Source organism: Wyeomyia smithii, chromosome 3 (genome assembly GCF_029784165.1).
Source record: "Wyeomyia smithii strain HCP4-BCI-WySm-NY-G18 chromosome 3, ASM2978416v1, whole genome shotgun sequence".
Lineage (NCBI taxonomy): Eukaryota > Metazoa > Arthropoda > Insecta > Diptera > Culicidae > Wyeomyia > Wyeomyia smithii.
Window position 1 is genome coordinate 643,033 of NC_073696.1, and position 17,081 is coordinate 660,113.

Consider the following 17,081-nt stretch of genomic DNA (forward strand, 5'->3'; position numbering starts at 1 on the left):
TGAGGTAACGATTCGGGATTTGATTGTTGTTATTATTGATGCTGTTATTGTTGTTGTTGGAGTTGTTAATGTTGCGGTTGTTGTAGATGTTATTATTGCGATTGAAGTTATTATTGTTGCGGTTCTGGTGGTTGTTGTTGCTGCGGTTGTTGTAGATGTTATTGTTGTGATTGTAGTTGTTATTGTTGCGGTTCTGGTGGTTGTTATTGCTGCGGTGGTTGTAGATGTTATTGTTGCGATTGTAATTGTCATTGTTGTTCAGGTGGTTGTTATTGTTGCGGTTGTTGTAATTGTTAGCATTGCGGTTGTTGTTGTTAGTATTGTTGTTGTAAGCCTGTTGTCGTCGATTCCTCCTTCTTCTGGCTGCATCTGCATTCTTCAACTGTACCAAACGACGCCTTTTACGTTCATCATAATCTGTCCAATCCGCTTTCCAAACTTTTTTTGAACCTAGAAACCGCCAACCTGAATTATTGGCATTATCCAAATTAAGTTCTGTTGCCAAACTTGGAAGTGAAACAGGTGAAGCTATTGGGGGAGTGGCAACACTCGCTGACTTAGATCTTAGTTCTTCGATGCAGGATGACAGAGTTTTAAGCTCATCTACAATGTTTATCTCTAACGGATTGGTTTGTATTGTACAGCTGGTTGCTGTTTCTACAAACAGCTGTCCTAACTGAGAAAGTTCGTTATTTATGCTGGTCAGCGATTCCGTTAATTCGTTCCGAAGTTCGTTCTTGAATTCCGAAAAAGCAATGTTAACGAGCTGCGTCAGGTGATTTTTAAGTGTAGGCATAACACCAGCCACACTGTTGGCTTTGATGTTTGACGTTAGCGCTTGGTTTATTTGTATAAGTGACTTGTCGATACCCTCTAGAGTTTCTGGAATTGTGCTTGGTTGTTCGAGTTGGGTCACAAGTCGATGAATCACCTCTGTATTATCATCAATCAATTTCGTCAGCTTGTTCTGCTGTTTGGTCAACGTGTTCAATTCAAACGATGCCGTTACTAAAAGTTGGCAGGAATCGCAGCACGGTAGCAGAAATGCAGTTGGATCTACGGCTGGTTTATCTTGTTTGTCTTGTTTGTCTTTTTTAACGATACGCAGAGAACTTCTGCTTTTAGCAACTACTTCGGGGGGGCACGATACTCCCACACAGGAGGCATGGAATTTTCGATTACACCCTCCAACACACGACCAGAACACTTCGGCACCGGAGTCTTTCGCGCAGACTTCGCAAATTTGATTCATTTTTACCGACACAAAAACACAACAAGCAAAATGAAAACTAAGCGAAAAACAATAATTTGATTTAAATTCGCGCGTGGATAGGAGCTAACAACAAACACGTCCAACTTGGTTGACGACGAACGAACTTTTTGACAAAATTTTCGAAAACTTTGGCAAACGAAATGTACATACTTATATATGGGCTTTTTTTCTGTATGGACTTTCCCACTGCGACTAGAATCGACACATGTGGCACGATTTTTAGAAGGTCTGTTCAGCTCTTTGGCTTCGTCGATGACATTGATATTGTAGCACGAACCCATGAAAAGATGACGGAGACGTACATCAGACTGAAGGCTGAAGCCGGACGAATTGGACTGGCCATAAACGATGATGAAATCAAGGTGGTGACGTGTTCGTGTACCTGGGCTCACTGGTGACTGCTGACAACGACACCAGCAGAGAAATTCGTCGACGCCTTATGGCAGGAAATCGTGCCTACTTTGGACTCCGGAGGACGCTCCGCTCGAATGAAATCCGCCGCCGCACGAAGTTAACCATCTACAAAACACTGATCAGACCGGTAGTCCTCTACGGCCACGAATCCTGGACTATGCTCGTGGAGGACCAACGCGCCCTTGGGGTTTTCGAACGTAAGGTGTTGCGTACCATCTGGGGTGAAGTGCAGATGGATGATGGATCATGGCGGAGGCGGATGAACCACGAGTTGCATCAGCTGCTGGGAGAACCACTCATCGTTCAAACGGCGAAAATCGGGAGACTACGGTGGGCTGGGCATGTCGTTAGGATGTCGGACGACAATCCGGTGAAAATGGTTCTTGATAACAACCCGACTGGAACAAGGCGACGGGGCGCGCAGCGAGCAAGGTGGCTCGATCAAGTGGAAGACGACCTGCGGAGCCTCCGCAGACGACATGGCTGGCGAGCTGCAGGTCCTTGGCGAGTTGAATGGAGACGACTTCTTCGAACAGCAAGGGACACTTCGGCCTGTAGCTGACTGGTAAGGTAAGGTATCTTTCTTTTCAAGTGTGTACTCCATATCAAAACAACGCACATAGGAGTGAAAATGTTGAAAACCTGATCAAAAGTGAAAAATTCAAAGTAAGTCAACTTTGTATTCTAGTGTTTCATTATGAAGTGTGATGTATGCTTGATCATTTGACAGCTTATCAACATCCAAAAGTTATTTTTACGGTCTTAGCGAGAGGTTTGAACCAACATTGTGCATGATAGTGACTCTTTGATACCGTTAGCTAAAATATAACGTTCCGAAGATAAACAAATGATTTTTAAATTAAACAACGATGGCGATTGTCAAAAAAGTTTAACAAAATATGTACTTGTTAAAAAAATATGTACTATGTAAAATATGTACTTAGCATGTATGGTAGTCTCCCCAAATACCCATGTGTTTGTTAAAATCAATATAATATTGCAAATTTCCGCTGAAACGCGAATTACAGACAACTTGCAAGTAAAATGCAAACAACTTGTACGTCAGATTTATCGTATATTCTGTCGCGTTCGCTCTAGTTGGCTGGTATACGATCAATCTGGCGTGCACGTTATCTGAATTTTACTTGCAAGTTGTCTGTAATTCGCGTTTTAGATGCAATCAGCAATAAAACCCAAAATATTTGTTTTTATAAGTTAACTCAAAATAGGATAAGTTATGTTTCCGGCAAAATCCGGTTGAACGGCTTATATTACGTGAAACTGCTAATGTTTTTGGTTATAATGGCGAAGAAAAACCTTCCGGATGCTTCCGGTTTCGTGTTTTATCGCTATGTGAAAATAATCAAGAAATTCTCATTTTTTCGCTTTTTGGATAATTGTAGCCTTGGTTACACAAATGAAACTATGTTAAACGACTGAAAAGTGTACTGAAAAGTCATTTCATGATAAATTCAAGTATTTGGACGAATTTTGACCCGACTATGACTGAATTAAAATTTTATTATAAGAAATGTCATGCAACCCTTTAAGGTGGGTTATTCCATGCAAAAAATATCCAAATCCACTCATAGGGTTTTAATTATCAAAATATGATACGTTTTCAGTGCAAATAATTTTTTTAAATAATAATTATCAGGTTTGATGTTCTAGTGTTCCCCTGTGCAACGTGCTCGCTTCTCTCTTCCACTTCGAATTTTCAAAGGCACAAGACTAGTTTGCTTCACTGCAGCAAACATAAAATAGCGTTTTCATAGGTGACGCATTAACTGTGACCGAGTCTTCTGTCTTTGAAAATTTGAGGTGGTGGCTCGAAATCAGCTGCTTGTGGCTACAATACCGTTTCAGCTTTAATGGGTTACGGCACCAACTTTGAAAGCCCATATCTTTTGAATAGAATGTAACAATAATCCGAAACTGAAAAGTTATTTAAATTCAATAAAATTTGGAGAATGCAGTTCTTGGGTGAAATTCTTCAATTTATTAATATTTAAATATTGAAAAAATAGTAGGAGGGTGATATTCAAGACACGACCGCATGACTTTGACTACCGTATTCTTATATTCCATTGAAGCAAATAGTAGAGGGAATTGCAACGCTTCTTTTACAAAACTTCTGTAACAAAATGTCGAGGCACCAAAAGGTACCAGTTGCCGATTATTCTCGTTTACTGGTTAGTCCGTCCAGAATTCCAGCCATTTTAGTATTTTGCAGTAGCCATTTATTACTAACAGCCACCAGCATAACGAGTGAAACCGGCACGAGATGACCGGTACTATTTTGTCTTTCCTTTTTTCAGTTGCTAACACCTAGCGCTGTCGTGAAATTAACATCAACACAAACATGCATTTTTGCAAGGTTTTTTCCGCTAGCAGCAGCATTTTGTAAAACAGAAAATTTAACTAACCGCTTCTATTATAAAACTGCGAGGCACCAAAAAGTGCCAGTTGCCGATTTCTTGTTTACTAGTTTCCGTCCAGAATTCCAGCCATTTTAGTATTTTGCAGTAGCCACCAGCATTACGGGTGAAACCGGCATGATATGACCGGTACTATTTTGTTTTTCCTCCGTTTAGCTGTTAACACCTAGCGTCCGTATGTAACCGGAACGACTTAGTAATGAAACTGATGGGGTGAAATGTTCGAACGATACGTTTTATACCAAGGCTTCGTCAGATAATTAGAAAAAAGAAGGGGCTACATAGATGATGGAATGGTAGAGACAAATGTTTCTTGAAAGCTGCGCCGGCCGCTGTCGTAATATTAACACCAACACAAACATGCATTTTTGCAAGGTTTTTTCCACTAGCAGCAGCATTTGGTAAAACAGAAAATTCAATTAGCCGCTTCTGTACCAAAATTTCGAGGCACCAAAAGGTGCCAGTTGCCGATTATAGCTTCCTGGTTAGTCCGTCCAGAATTCCAGCCATTTAAGTGTTTTGCAGTAGCCATTTATTACTAACAGCCACCAGCATAACGGGTGAAACCGGCACGAGATGACCGGTACTATTTTGTCTTTCCTCCTTTCAACTGCTAACACCTAGCGCTGTCGTGAAATTAACATCAACACAAACATGCATTTTTGCAAGGTTTTTTCCGCTAGCAGCAGCATTTTGTAAAACAGAAATTTCAACTCACCGCTTCATTATAAAACTGCGAGGCACCAAAAGGTGCCAGTTGCCGATTTCTTGTTTACTGGTTTCCGTCCAGAATTCCAGCCATTTTAGTATTTTGCAGTAGCCACCAGCATTACGGGTGAAACCGGCACGAGATGACCGGTACTATTTTGTTTTTCCTCCTTTTAGCTGCTAACACCGAGCGTCCGTACGTATCCGGTACGGTTTAATAATGAAACTGATGGGGTGAAATGTTCGAACGATACGTTGTATACCAAGGCTTCGTCAGATAATTAGAAAGAAGGAGGGGCTACATAGATAATGGAATGATAGAGACAAATGTTTCTTGAAAGCTGCGCCGGCCGCTGTCGTAATATTAACACCAACACAAACATGCATTTTTGCAAGGTTTTTTCCGCTAGCAGCAGCATTTTGTAAAACAGAAAATTCAATTAGCCGCTTCTGTACCAAAATTTCGAGGCACCAAAAGGTGCCAGTTGCCGATTATATTGTTGTTTTTTGGTTAGTCCGTCCAGAATTCCAGCCATTTTAGTATTTTGCAGTAGCTATTTATTACCAACAGCCACCAGCATAACGGGTGAAACCGGCACGAGATGACCGGTACTATTTTGTCTTTCCTCCTTTCAGCTGCTAACACCTAGCGCTGTCGTGAAATTAACATCAACACAAACATGCATTTTTGCAAGGTTTTTTTCCGCTAGCAGCAGCAATTGTAAAACATAAAATTCAACTAACCGCTTCTATTATAAAACTGCGAGGCACCAAAAGGTGCCAGTTGCCGATTTCTTGTTTACTGGTTTCCGTCCAGAATTCCAGCCATTTTAGTATTTTGCAGTAGCCACCAGCATAACGGGTGAGACCGGCACGAGATGACCGGTACTATTTTGTTTTTTCTCCGTTTAGCTGCTAACACCGAGCGTCCGTATGTATCCGGTACGGTTTAATAATGAAACTGATGGGGTGAAATGTTCGAACGATACGTTTTATACCAAGGCTTCGTCAGATAATTAGAAAGAAGAAGGGGCTACATAGATAATGGAATGGTAGAGACAAATGTTTCTTGAAAGCTGCGCCGGCCGCTGTCGTAATATTAACACCAACACAAACATGCTTTTTTGCAAGGTTTTTCCGCTAGCAGCAGCATTTGGTAAAACAGAAAATTCAATAAGCCGCTTCTGTACCAAAATTTCGAGGCACCAAAAGGTGCCAGTTGCCGATTATATTGTTGTTTTTTGGTTAGTCCGTCCAGAATTCCAGCCATTTTAGTATTTTGCAGTAGCCATTTATAACCAAAAGCCACCAGCATAACGGGTGAAACCAGCACGAGATGACCGGTACTATTTTGTCTTTCCTCCTTTCAGCTGCTAACACCTAGCGCTGTCGTGAAATTAACATCAACACAAACATGCATTTTTGCAAGGTTTTTTCCGCTAGCAGCAGCATTTTGTAAAACAGAAAATTCAACTCACCGCTTCTATTATAAAACTGCGAGGCACCAAAAGGTGCCAGTTGCCGATTTCTTGTTTACTGGTTTCCGTCCAGAATTCCAGCCATTTTAGTATTTTGCAGTAGCCACCAGCATTACGGGTGAAACCGGCACGAGATGACCGGTACTATTTTGTTTTTCCTCCGTTTAGCTGCTAACACCGAGCGTCCGTATTTATCCGGTACGGTTTAATAATGAAACTGATGGGGTGAAATGTTCGAACGATACGTTTTATACCAAGGCTTCGTCAGATAATTAGAAAGAAGGAGGGGCTACATATATAATGGAATGGTAGAGACAAATGTTTCTTGAAAGCTGCGCCGGCCGCTGTCGTAATATTAACACCAACACAAACATGCATTTTGCAAGGTTTTTTCCACTAGCAGCAGCATTTGGTAAAACAGAAAATTCAATTAGCCGCTTCTGTACCAAAATTTCGAGGCACCAAAAGGTGCCAGTTGCCGATTATATTGTTGTTTTTTGGTTAGTCCGTCCAGAATTCCAGCCATTTTAGAATTTTGCAGTAGCTATTTATTACCAACAGCCACCAGCATAACGGGTGAAACCGGCACGAGATGACCGGTACTATTTTGTCTTTCCTCCTTTCAGCTGCTAACACCTAGCGCTGTCGTGGAATTAACAACAACACAAACATGCATTTTCGCAAGGTTTTTTTTCCGCTAGCAGCAGCAATTGTAAAACATAGAATTCAACTAACCGCTTCTATTATAAAACTGCGAGGCACCAAAAGGTGCCAGTTGCCGATTTCTTGTTTACTGGTTTCTGTCCAGAATTCCAGCCATTTTAGTATTTAGCAGTAGCCACCAGCATTAAGGGTGAAACCTGCACGAGATGACCGGTACTATTTTGTTCTTCCTCCTTTTAGCTGCTAACACCGAGCGTCCGTATTTATCCGGTACGGTTTAATAATGAAACTGATGGGGTGAAATGTTCGAACGATACGTTTTATACCAAGGCTTCGTCAGATAATTAGAAAGAAGAAGGGGCTACATAGATGATGGAATGGTAGAGACAAATGTTTCTTGAAAGCTGCGCCGGCCGCTGTCGTAATATTAACACCAACACAAACATGCATTTTTGCAAGGTTTTTTCCACTAGCAGCAGCATTTGGTAAAACAGAAAATTCAATTAGCCGCTTCTGTACCAAAACTTCGAGGCACCAAAAGGTGCCAGTTGCCGGTTATAGCTTCCTGGTTAGTCCGTCCAGAATTCCAGCCATTTAAGTGTTTTGCAGTAGCCATTTACTACTAAAGCCACCAGCATTACGGGTGAAACCGGCACGAGATGACCGGTACTATTTTGTCTTTCCTCCTTTCAGCTGCTATCACCTAGCGTCCGCATGTCACTGGTGCGGTTTTGGAATCAGAATGATGGGGCGCCGGCCGCTGTCGTAAAATTAACACCAGCAAAAAGATGCTTATTTGAAAGGTTTTTTCCGCTAGCAGCAGCATAAACATCGGAAACAGAAAGTGACAACAACAATAACAACAAAGTCAGAACGATTGTATCCGTTAGTGTCGACTGTGCTTGGGAAGAGAGGTAGTGATTGGCTGCGCGGCATGATTTAGACAATCGATGTTAATTACCAATTTTTCAATAGTGTATCTCAAACAATAGTTTGTTTTTGTTACATATATTTAACCGTAAAAGAATTTCTGATCGATTGCTGCCAAAACCTCGAAAACCTGATTATAGATGACTGCAAAATAAGCGCTCAAAACCTGACCACTTTTCTCTGGTTTACCCTGGTTGATTTACTAGATTTTCAAATTCAGGGGCCTAACTTCGAGATAGACGTTAGTCAACGTCAGAAAAAAATTAGACACCGCGATTTCTCGTATTCCATTTCACTATTTCCGACTCTAATTCGACTATTAATGCCGAATCCCCTGAAACTCGCTTCTGGTGGTAAAGTCATTTTCGGCTATGTTCTTTGACGATGCATCATTGTTTTCATTTTGCAATCGTTTTATTATTCCAGCATCGCAGTCAATCACACTTTCTCAGCAGTTTAGTCAGCTAGCGACGTTGACGTTTAGGAGGTGGTGCAACTTTCGAAATCTGTTCTCGCGATTTGTCTCTCTACTCGATTTGTTGCAAACTATTGTTTTTTGTTATATTTTTATGGTCAATGGAAACAAAGTGATAGTGAGGAGTGAAAGATTACGGACAAACTTTTTACTGTTGGATTGAAAGAGGGTAGGCAATTTGATGGTGGAGATTTTCGCGTAAAATGGGGCGTCACAGGTTTCGCGAAACTACAGCTAAATATGCGTGTTTTTTTTTCTAAAAGTTTGAAGCTGATAAGAATTCTCGTTAAGGAATTTTGTTTAATGATAACCGTTTCTATATGGTCAGCTCAGCGTTCTTGACTAGAAACAGACCTCATTATTTTGCAACTTCAATCATGTTTTATGTAGGACGATTGATTCATCGTGTTTGCCTTTGGGTAACGTGAGAATAAACGGGCAGGAAGAAGAAGGCGTCACAGTTATTAGATTTTTACGCTACCCGCATTCACTCTTTGTTCGCCTTCCTAGCTGAGTGTGATTCAAATTATTGTTTTCCGTACATTAGGGGCGAAACGGAAATCTACTGGTGCTACAGCAGCAGGGGTGATCAGGCATGCCGCGACTGTACGATGAGGATGAAGCCCGCAGGCCAATATTGCAGCCGGACACCGATAGTGAGGATCCACCAGCTCCCGGTGGATCAATCCTGCGGCAGAGCGATGATGACGAGCTTAGTCAGCGGGGCTTGTCCGGGTGCGGTTCAAGTGCCTGCTGCAATCCGACCTCCTTCCTGCATCGCTTCATGGCGCTAATTCTGATGTGTTTGGTTGGGTTCGGTAAGTATGTGCTGGGGTTATTATTATTTTATATAATCGATGATAAAGTAATCGGTTCTGTTCGCTTACGTAGGTTCCTACTTTTGCTATGATAACCCGGGAGCACTGCAGGACAAGTTCAAGTCCGATCTGGATTTAACGACGTCACAGTTTGTGTGGCTCTACTCGATCTACTCGTGGCCGAACGTGATTCTGTGCTTCATCGGTGGCTTCCTGATTGATCGAGTTTTCGGAATTCGGTTAGGAACGATTATCTACATGTTTATATTGCTTATCGGACAGCTGATTTTTGCTACCGGAGGGCTTATCAACCAGTTTTGGTTGATGATTCTCGGACGATTTCTGTTTGGGTGTGTAATTTTGTTTGGTTAATTAAAGTGCAGCTCTAACCAGCGCGTTATCTAATTACAGAATCGGAGCGGAGTCGCTAGCAGTGGCTCAGAATAATTACGCCGTTCTTTGGTTCAAAGGGAAAGAATTGAACATGGTTTTTGGGTTGCAACTTTCATTTGCTCGTGTCGGCAGTACGGTGAACTTTTTGGTGATGGTTCCTGTGTACAACTATGTTCGAAGTTTAGGCTACCAAGGTCACCAGTGTATGGGAGTTGTTCTGTTGATGGCCACTTTGACATGTGTGATGTCGATGCTTTGTGCGCTGATTCTGGGTTGGATGGACAAACGAGCTGCCCGTATCCTGCGGCGGAATGAAAACCCACCCAACGGTGAGGTTGCGAAATTGTCAGATATTAAGACGTTCCGGATCACGTTCTGGATGGTGACGGTAATCTGCGTTGCATACTACGTAACTATCTTTCCGTTTATTGCCCTGGGTAAGGTGTTTTTCATGAGGAAGTTTGACTATTCGCCCGAAGATGCGAACACGGTCAATTCTATTGTGTACATTGTGGCGGGAGTAGCCAGTCCGTTGTTCGGGTTGGTTGTTGATCGCACAGGAAAGAACGTTCTGTGGGTGTTTCTGTCGATTATTGTTACAATGGTGGCTCACGGTTTGCTGGCGTTTACGTTCTACAACCCATACATTGCGATGATTACGATGGGAATGGCATACTCGATGCTGGCCAGTAGCTTGTGGCCGTTGGTAGCGCTCATCGTGCCGGAGTATCAACTTGGAACTGCGTACGGAATGTAAGGAAATAGTTGGTTACCTTGAGGAAAACGTAAAATTGATTTTATATGATTATTCGTAGCTGTCAGTCAGTGCAAAATCTAGGTCTGGCCGTCATATCTATGTTTTCGGGTTTGATTGTCGACAAAGGAGGTTACTTCATGTTGGAAATCTTTTTCATCGGTTGGCTTGTCGGTAAGGGCAGGAATTTGCTAATAGTGTGAGACCTGTTATGAGTAACATTTTTTGTTTTCTTTGCAGTTTCTCTGCTGGCCACCATCGTTATTTGGCTTTATGACACAAACAATAATGGAATCTTGAACATGTCGCCTCCCGAGCGCGAATTGCATGCCAGTAAACTGTAAGTAATGCTTGTTCATGCTATTAAGAATACATAGGTTCATGGCATTTACACACGCATTGAGTGTTGGAAAATTGATTTACCAAACATTACCAAATTCACATGAATTGGTGGATGAGAAATTCTATACTTCAACTCAGATCAGAGAGCAATTGGAAGGCGCTAATTTGTCGCAAGCGGTAACACTTACGTACGTTTGATTAAGCATTAGTTGCTAACTGGTAACTGCTTGCTATAGTACGTAAAAAAGTTACTTTGATATGAGCGAAGCTACGTTCGTAATTATTCCATTGGGCTGGCCAAATTTGGCAAAATGCTCGTCTATCAATATCATTTTCACGTAATAATTCATACTCCGTTCTATCATCTTTTCTCATTGACTCCTTCCTGGCTTCTATTTTTGCTTTCCAGATTACAATAATACTTTTCTCCAATATAGGTTTACTTGCCAGTCACAATATGCACCCATCTAATACTGGGTGTTGCATAAGTTGCTTCCATTTTTGTTTAAGAGCCTTAACCCGTCTATCTCTCGAATCACACCCAGCTTGAAGCACCCATCGATAGACCTTGAAGAGTTGTGTGAAATGATGCCCGGGATACAGAACAGTTTTTCCACTAATTTCAGCCTGCGTGAGGAAACCAAGGGGCGCTCATCTTTGGACAACATTCTGGCCGTACCTTCCGAGGGCTCGCTAAATGCTGATCACGAGTCACTATCGACAGCAGCAGCAGCAGCACCGGAATCCATTAGAAATCGGTACGTGAGCCGGGTGCTGGATAATGCCGGTAACCAGAGCGATTCGGAGCCGCTGATTGAGTAAGTTGTAGTATTATGTAGCACGGTGATTCTCGAGCCATTCCCCAGATGAGAGTGTCGTTTTGGGTTCTTCCCGGGTTCCACAGAACATGGGAGTTTATGTTATTTTGTAGAGTAAGGCACATTCAGTTATTGTACATTTTTGTTTAGGATTAAATTTAAAAAGATTATGCTTAGTGCATTTTGCGAAAGGAGCGGAGAAAAACGAAAAATCAAAAACAAGTAATTGTATAGGGATATAACAAAACTATTATAAATGTTAACTAGATAATCGTGTTACAAAAGTATTTGGCTGTAATTCAAAAAAATCTAGAAGAGGTGTTCTTTTTACAATCGCATCGACTGTGATGCTAGGAATTATTTTATATTTTAACGCGCGGTGTATAATTGTGGTTTACCTTGAAGCTGTTAGAAACTATAAATGTGTGAATAATGAATGTATGCTTCTGATATCTTTGGAAAACATGTGTTTGTTTGAACAGATTTCAGCAGCCATATAAATTTTATAGGATTTTTTGCCGAATTGGGCATTTACAGTAAAAAAAAATCAAGTATGTACTGTAAACTGTAGGAAAAAAAGTAATACACCATTAAAACTTTTTTTTAAATAAAGACCATAAAACACTGATTCTAAATGTTGATGTCAAAATATATAAATCATACTGTTGAATCGCAAAAGCAGAACTATACACATATCCTATCAAAGCAAAGGAAAGATTATTGATGTTTACATGTGAAAAACAATAAACTTATCAGAATTTATCTATTCGGGTACATCTATTGAACACACATTACTGATTGCCAAATTATATAACAGTTTTCAAACCGGTCCACTGAAGGAACATTTTAATTTGTGCGTTGTTTTGTTATGCGTAAGTTTAGCTTTAAATAAAATACCTGATGTAAAAATGTGTTTTTCAATTTGTTGTCAGAGATGTCATGTCGAGGTGGATCGAAGCAAGCGTGCAACAACAACGCGAGTAGACGTCTTTTATTTTTCGCGTCCGTGTTTTTACAGGAAAATTAAAAATTCTGTATACAAACTGGCTAAAACACGAAAGTATATACATAAATTTATTCAGCTACATATACCACTAGTGCCAAGGGTAAAAATTTGTTGTGAAAATGAACCAGTGAGCTGTTAAATTTATTGAGTGAATGGAAGCCACAGAATTGTGGAAAAGAACAATTTCTAATTGATGTTGGTAATAGAATCCTAGACGGCCCAAATATGGTTTTTAAATAAGGTCAAGTATTCTGTTTTACATAATTCTATTCTATCTTAGATTCCATCGATAGAAATGCAGGATTATTTATATTACACGTTAATGTGATGAATAAAAGAATTGCAGCGTAATTGTTGGGGGGTATTCAGTAGTTTTGGGCATGTTTTAGTAACTGATATGCTTCCAGGGTTTTCTAAGGTAAACTAGTGATGTTAAAGCTATTGAGTTAACAAATATCTTCAATTCTAACTAATCGAGTCATAATTAGGTACGGAAATACTTTGCGCATCACATATCGTGTGTAAGATAGTGTAGCCCAAGAACAGTGCTGTCCACACAACAGTCTTCGCGATATTCGAAGTTTAGTTTCGCGTCTTGTATCCAGTGATGGCATGAACTCGTGCAAAATTGAACTGAGTAACACTTTTCCAGATTTGAATTCAACTTGAATCTGCTTCCTCTCGATAGTTTGAGTTTTTTTGCACCGCACACTCTGATCAATTGAGTTTAAATGCGTGCAATGCATGCAGTGCACGTTGTATCCAACGATGCAGGCGATGATGTGGCGCGATGATTTTTGTTTTTAGATCAAATATATGCTTTCAAAGGACAATGCAACAAACTGTTGCAGCAGACGCGGCGCGAATTTCATTGCAATTCGGTTTTTATGCAATTGTTGTTATGCAGGATTCAAACTCAAATCTATCTCTGGTGTAATGCACTGTTAATAGGGTTGACGTGCAAACCGAAAATAAATGTGCAAGCAAGTTTTAAAACTCACTTGGATACGAGTGCAAAGTCACTCTGCCTACTCTGCTTGTATCATTTACCAAAAAATTACCAAAGCTTTTCCTATTTTATATGATTACAAATCCTGCCCAACTACGGGCAGGGGCAGCTTACCTATGCTATGTTATGGTTGTTGCCAGAGATATTATGTCGAAAACTGCATGATGCATGTTCGACAAGCATTCGGTGTAATTATTTTTTCTGTTTGCTTGTTATATCATATTGATAATTCGGAATCATCTGTCAAATGACAAAAAGCCTTGATATTTAATGCAATCTTTTTATTTATCACTCCGCAGTTGTCCTCTAGCACTAATCACGACAGCTACGTTACATGCAATAGCTACATGAAACTGACTTCAATCTCCTGTCGCCTGTTAAAATTCATTCATTGAGCTCATTCATCAGTTTCTTAATCTTCAACGGAAGTAGTGCGTTCATCTCTTTGCAAACTCCCATCTCCGCCTTGAAGTGAGCCCCGACCGCTTCAAACTGCTCGCAGTGTTTAACGAAATGATGATAGTACCGGAAGCTGTTCTTCACATTGGTCAGCTGTAACCGTTTGTCCGGTGTGATCACCTTGTAGTACAGCCGGCCGATATGGAAGAAGGCAAACAGAATGGGCTGCAGCTCGGATTCGTCAATGCCCGGGGGGATTTCCAGTGTATCCGCCAATATCTTGTACGAATCGAGGAATTTCTGAAATTTGGAGATACTTTTCTCGCACAGTTTGTTTATTTTGTTAAGCGCATGTGGGGCCGGTCTTTCATCCGCTGCCAACGTTTCCAGCTTGGTTAGTTTCACGTCTAGCATTTTCGAATAGGTAAGGCCCAACTCGTACCAAATCTCTCTGCAAGTTAAAGAAAATCTTAGTACATTTAATTTCAGGCCAGAACCAGAACCATTACCTGCAAATGATTTGATAGTACGTCGCATTAAGAGTTTGATCTAATTCTTCTAACTGATCAGCACTTCTTTTATACAATTTACACTGGTTATCTTCATTGTCATCGAAAAATGCCAGCTGTTTGTACAGCGAGGCAACATCTTGGACAATTTTAGCATACTGCGAGGCCTCCGTTTCCTTAGTGTAATAATCTTTTGCCTTGTTCAGCCAGCTTAAACTGTTCAGCATGACTAACTTAGCATCCTCAAGCGTCAGGCAGAACTCATCTGAAATTTGATCTTCGTACACAGAAAGACCATCTAACCCGATAAAGCGATCGATCTCTCTGATCGGGCTTAACATCTCTTTTGGCTGTTGCCGACTCCCGGTGTCCTCGTCGTCATCTCTACACAAGCGTTCCTTTGAGGCGTTCAAAATGTGTAATCCATACTTAGCCCAACAGCGGGCAATATCCGCCGATCGATGGCGGTGCGATTCTATCTTTTCAGCTTTGACTGTTGGATTGATTTCTTTCGGAATAACCTCTTCTTCGAATCGGTCCAGCATGTAGGAAGCAGCTGCTAGCAAGTGCCTAGCTTGACTTAGATGATTTTTTGGAAAGTAATATTGTGACAATGTGGCCGCATTCAGTGCCCAGTCCACATGCTCGTAGTCGTTGTAATCCAGCTGACGTTTCAATGTTAGGTGACAAAAATGAGCGGAACGGGTTAGATCCTCCAAATATCCATAAACTTGAGCCAAATAGTACAGAGTTAGGGTGTGATTCTTTTCCAGCAGTTGTAGTCCCTTTCCTTTCTCGATTTCATCTTTCGTTCCGAAAAGATCCGATATAGTCAAAGGGACAGTTTCATTCTGCTTGGCCGTTTCATACGCTTCCTTGGCCTGATCTAGATGACGTTTGGATTCTTCAAAATTACCCCAATTGCAGTACAGTATGCCCAATTGATTAAGCACTTCAATGAATCCATTTACCGCCTGGGGTTTGTCAGCATCATCATGAACTAATTGAAATGCTTCCTTTAATGCCAGTTCCCCGTTACTCAGTTCTTCAGTGAAAATTGAAATCCTGCCAATATCCTTGAGCACATTAGCTAGAATACAGCGAACCGTAAGGGCAGCCTCTGATCCAACGTCAAACATTTCGCCTAGATCTTTAAGCTTTCGCTGAACGGTCTGCAGAATATCCTTGGCTGCATAGTGCGACCGGAACGGCTCCGTCGGGGGATCGTTTTTACTGTCTTCGTCGATTTTCTTGTGAGCTTTCTCGAACTCCTCCCGAATATCCGATAGGCTCTCTTTGGTAATCACCATCGTTGCACCTCTTAACACTCGAGTTGGATCGATAATTTGCAATGTTTGGAATGTCCCGATGCACTATTACTACACACGCACCCTTACACCAGCCAGCAACACTGGCGCAACTGCAGTCGAGTGCTCTGTCTGCTTCGGGCTGGGATGAAGGAGTCAAAATAAAAGTGAGAACTTTTGATTGCGCAGTACGGTGTTGGTCTTTTGATCGAATAGAGTTACACCGTCATGTTGTTTCTTGTATGGTTTGCTAGGAGGAATGTATTCGGAAGAAGCCGGGAAGTTCTGGTCTGATTTTGGATTTTCATTGCAGCCGAGTTATCATAAAATGTTATAAGTAGGAAAATATGGATTTTTTTGAAAAAAAAAAAAAAACTCCAGATTATCGTCATATTGCAAATTATCTAGGATAAACCGGAGAAATTTGGCAAAACAATAAAAGACATCTGATTTGGACAATTGGTGCTTGAGACCAGAACATTCCCGGATGATTACGCAAAAAAATTAAAGAATACGTCATGTATTTAAAAGTAAGTTAGGTAAGTTCACTGAGTACTTTACCCACAGAGAACAGACGTTCATCTTATTTTCAAAAGATGTGTAAAAACTTGCAACCGTCATTTAACAGTAAGTGGTAATGCTCCCGCTATGTAGCGCTCGTGTCGCTTAAAAACCAACCACAGATATCGATAAAATATCGATACAGCGATATTTAGGCAGTGCAACTGGGGCACCACAAGACAGATGTCGTTAGTGTATTAATGTCTTTGGATTCAAATTTTTACACACGATCTTCAAATTTCTGTATATGAACATGAATGTCTGTTCTCTGTGCTTTACCCCTCTAGTAATAGCGCAGTCAGCATTGGGAAACTAGCACAATTTGTTTTATTTGGGTAAATATCATCTCTCGATAAAAATATTCTTTTAAAATTTCGTAGGTATTGAGTTTTAAATTTTTCTGTCACGCTAGAAAAAATGTATTACTGCGTGTAAACTAATTGAGTAGAATTTTCAAGTACAAAAAAGTTTATTGCAATGTTAAAAAGAAGCAGTTCAAATCTAATTTTTCAAAATTGGAAAGCTGAACCACAGACTAACGGACATAACACTTTGAAAAAATTTTCAATAAAATTATCACCATCTGCTGCCGTGTTTGCGCTGCGTCGTGTATTTCGACATCAGCACTAGCGTACGTACTTGCCTTACCAAACAGTCTCAAGCCGTAGTGTGGCCTTCGTTGTACGTAAGAGTCGTCTCCATTCCACTCAGTCTATGGCTGCAGTTCTCCAGCTCCGCAGTCTGCGTAGGATCTGTAGGTCGTCTTCCCCATGATCGATCCACCTT

At 40.9% G+C, this 17,081-nt stretch overlaps 2 protein-coding genes across 4 annotated transcripts; one reads left to right on the forward strand and one right to left on the reverse strand.

Annotated features, from left to right (window-relative positions):
* The first annotated feature begins 8,305 nt into the window (after window positions 1-8,305).
* On the forward strand, window positions 8,306-12,413 carry LOC129730614 (major facilitator superfamily domain-containing protein 1-like). 3 transcript variants are annotated; one of them, XM_055690082.1, is made up of 7 exons: window positions 8,306-8,548; window positions 8,927-9,197; window positions 9,271-9,547; window positions 9,609-10,343; window positions 10,406-10,518; window positions 10,585-10,684; window positions 11,124-11,299. In XM_055690082.1, the coding sequence occupies exons 2-7, from the start codon at window positions 8,975-8,977 to the stop codon at window positions 11,155-11,157; spliced, it is 1,482 nt and encodes a 493-aa protein (XP_055546057.1). In that variant the 5' UTR covers window positions 8,306-8,548; window positions 8,927-8,974; the 3' UTR covers window positions 11,158-11,299. The 3 variants fall into 3 exon arrangements, with proteins under 3 accessions (XP_055546057.1, XP_055546058.1, XP_055546056.1); XM_055690083.1 differs by having other exon boundaries at window positions 8,307-8,548; window positions 11,096-11,238; XM_055690081.1 differs by lacking the exon at window positions 11,124-11,299 and adding an exon at window positions 11,313-12,413 and having other exon boundaries at window positions 8,313-8,548.
* Window positions 12,414-13,785: 1,372 nt separating this feature from the next.
* On the reverse strand, window positions 13,786-15,876 carry LOC129730613 (KIF-binding protein). Its single transcript, XM_055690080.1, has 2 exons — window positions 14,428-15,876; window positions 13,786-14,369 (listed from the first exon to the last, which is right to left on the reverse strand). The coding sequence occupies exons 1-2, from the start codon at window positions 15,735-15,737 to the stop codon at window positions 13,904-13,906; spliced, it is 1,776 nt and encodes a 591-aa protein (XP_055546055.1). The 5' UTR covers window positions 15,738-15,876; the 3' UTR covers window positions 13,786-13,903.
* Window positions 15,877-17,081: the final 1,205 nt, after the last annotated feature.

Coding starts and splice junctions, on each gene's coding strand:
- LOC129730614 (XM_055690081.1), top strand. CDS start 8,975: ATGCCGCGACTGTACGATGAGGATGAAGCCCGCAGGCCAATATTGCAG. Junction 9,198..9,270: donor GATGTGTTTGGTTGGGTTCG/GTAAGTATGTGC, acceptor TCGCTTACGTAG/GTTCCTACTTTTGCTATGAT. Junction 10,685..11,312: donor GAATTGCATGCCAGTAAACT/GTAAGTAATGCT, acceptor CACTAATTTCAG/CCTGCGTGAGGAAACCAAGG.
- LOC129730613 (XM_055690080.1), bottom strand. CDS start 15,737: ATGGTGATTACCAAAGAGAGCCTATCGGATATTCGGGAGGAGTTCGAG. Junction 14,370..14,427: donor TACTATCAAATCATTTGCAG/GTAATGGTTCTG, acceptor TTTAACTTGCAG/AGAGATTTGGTACGAGTTGG.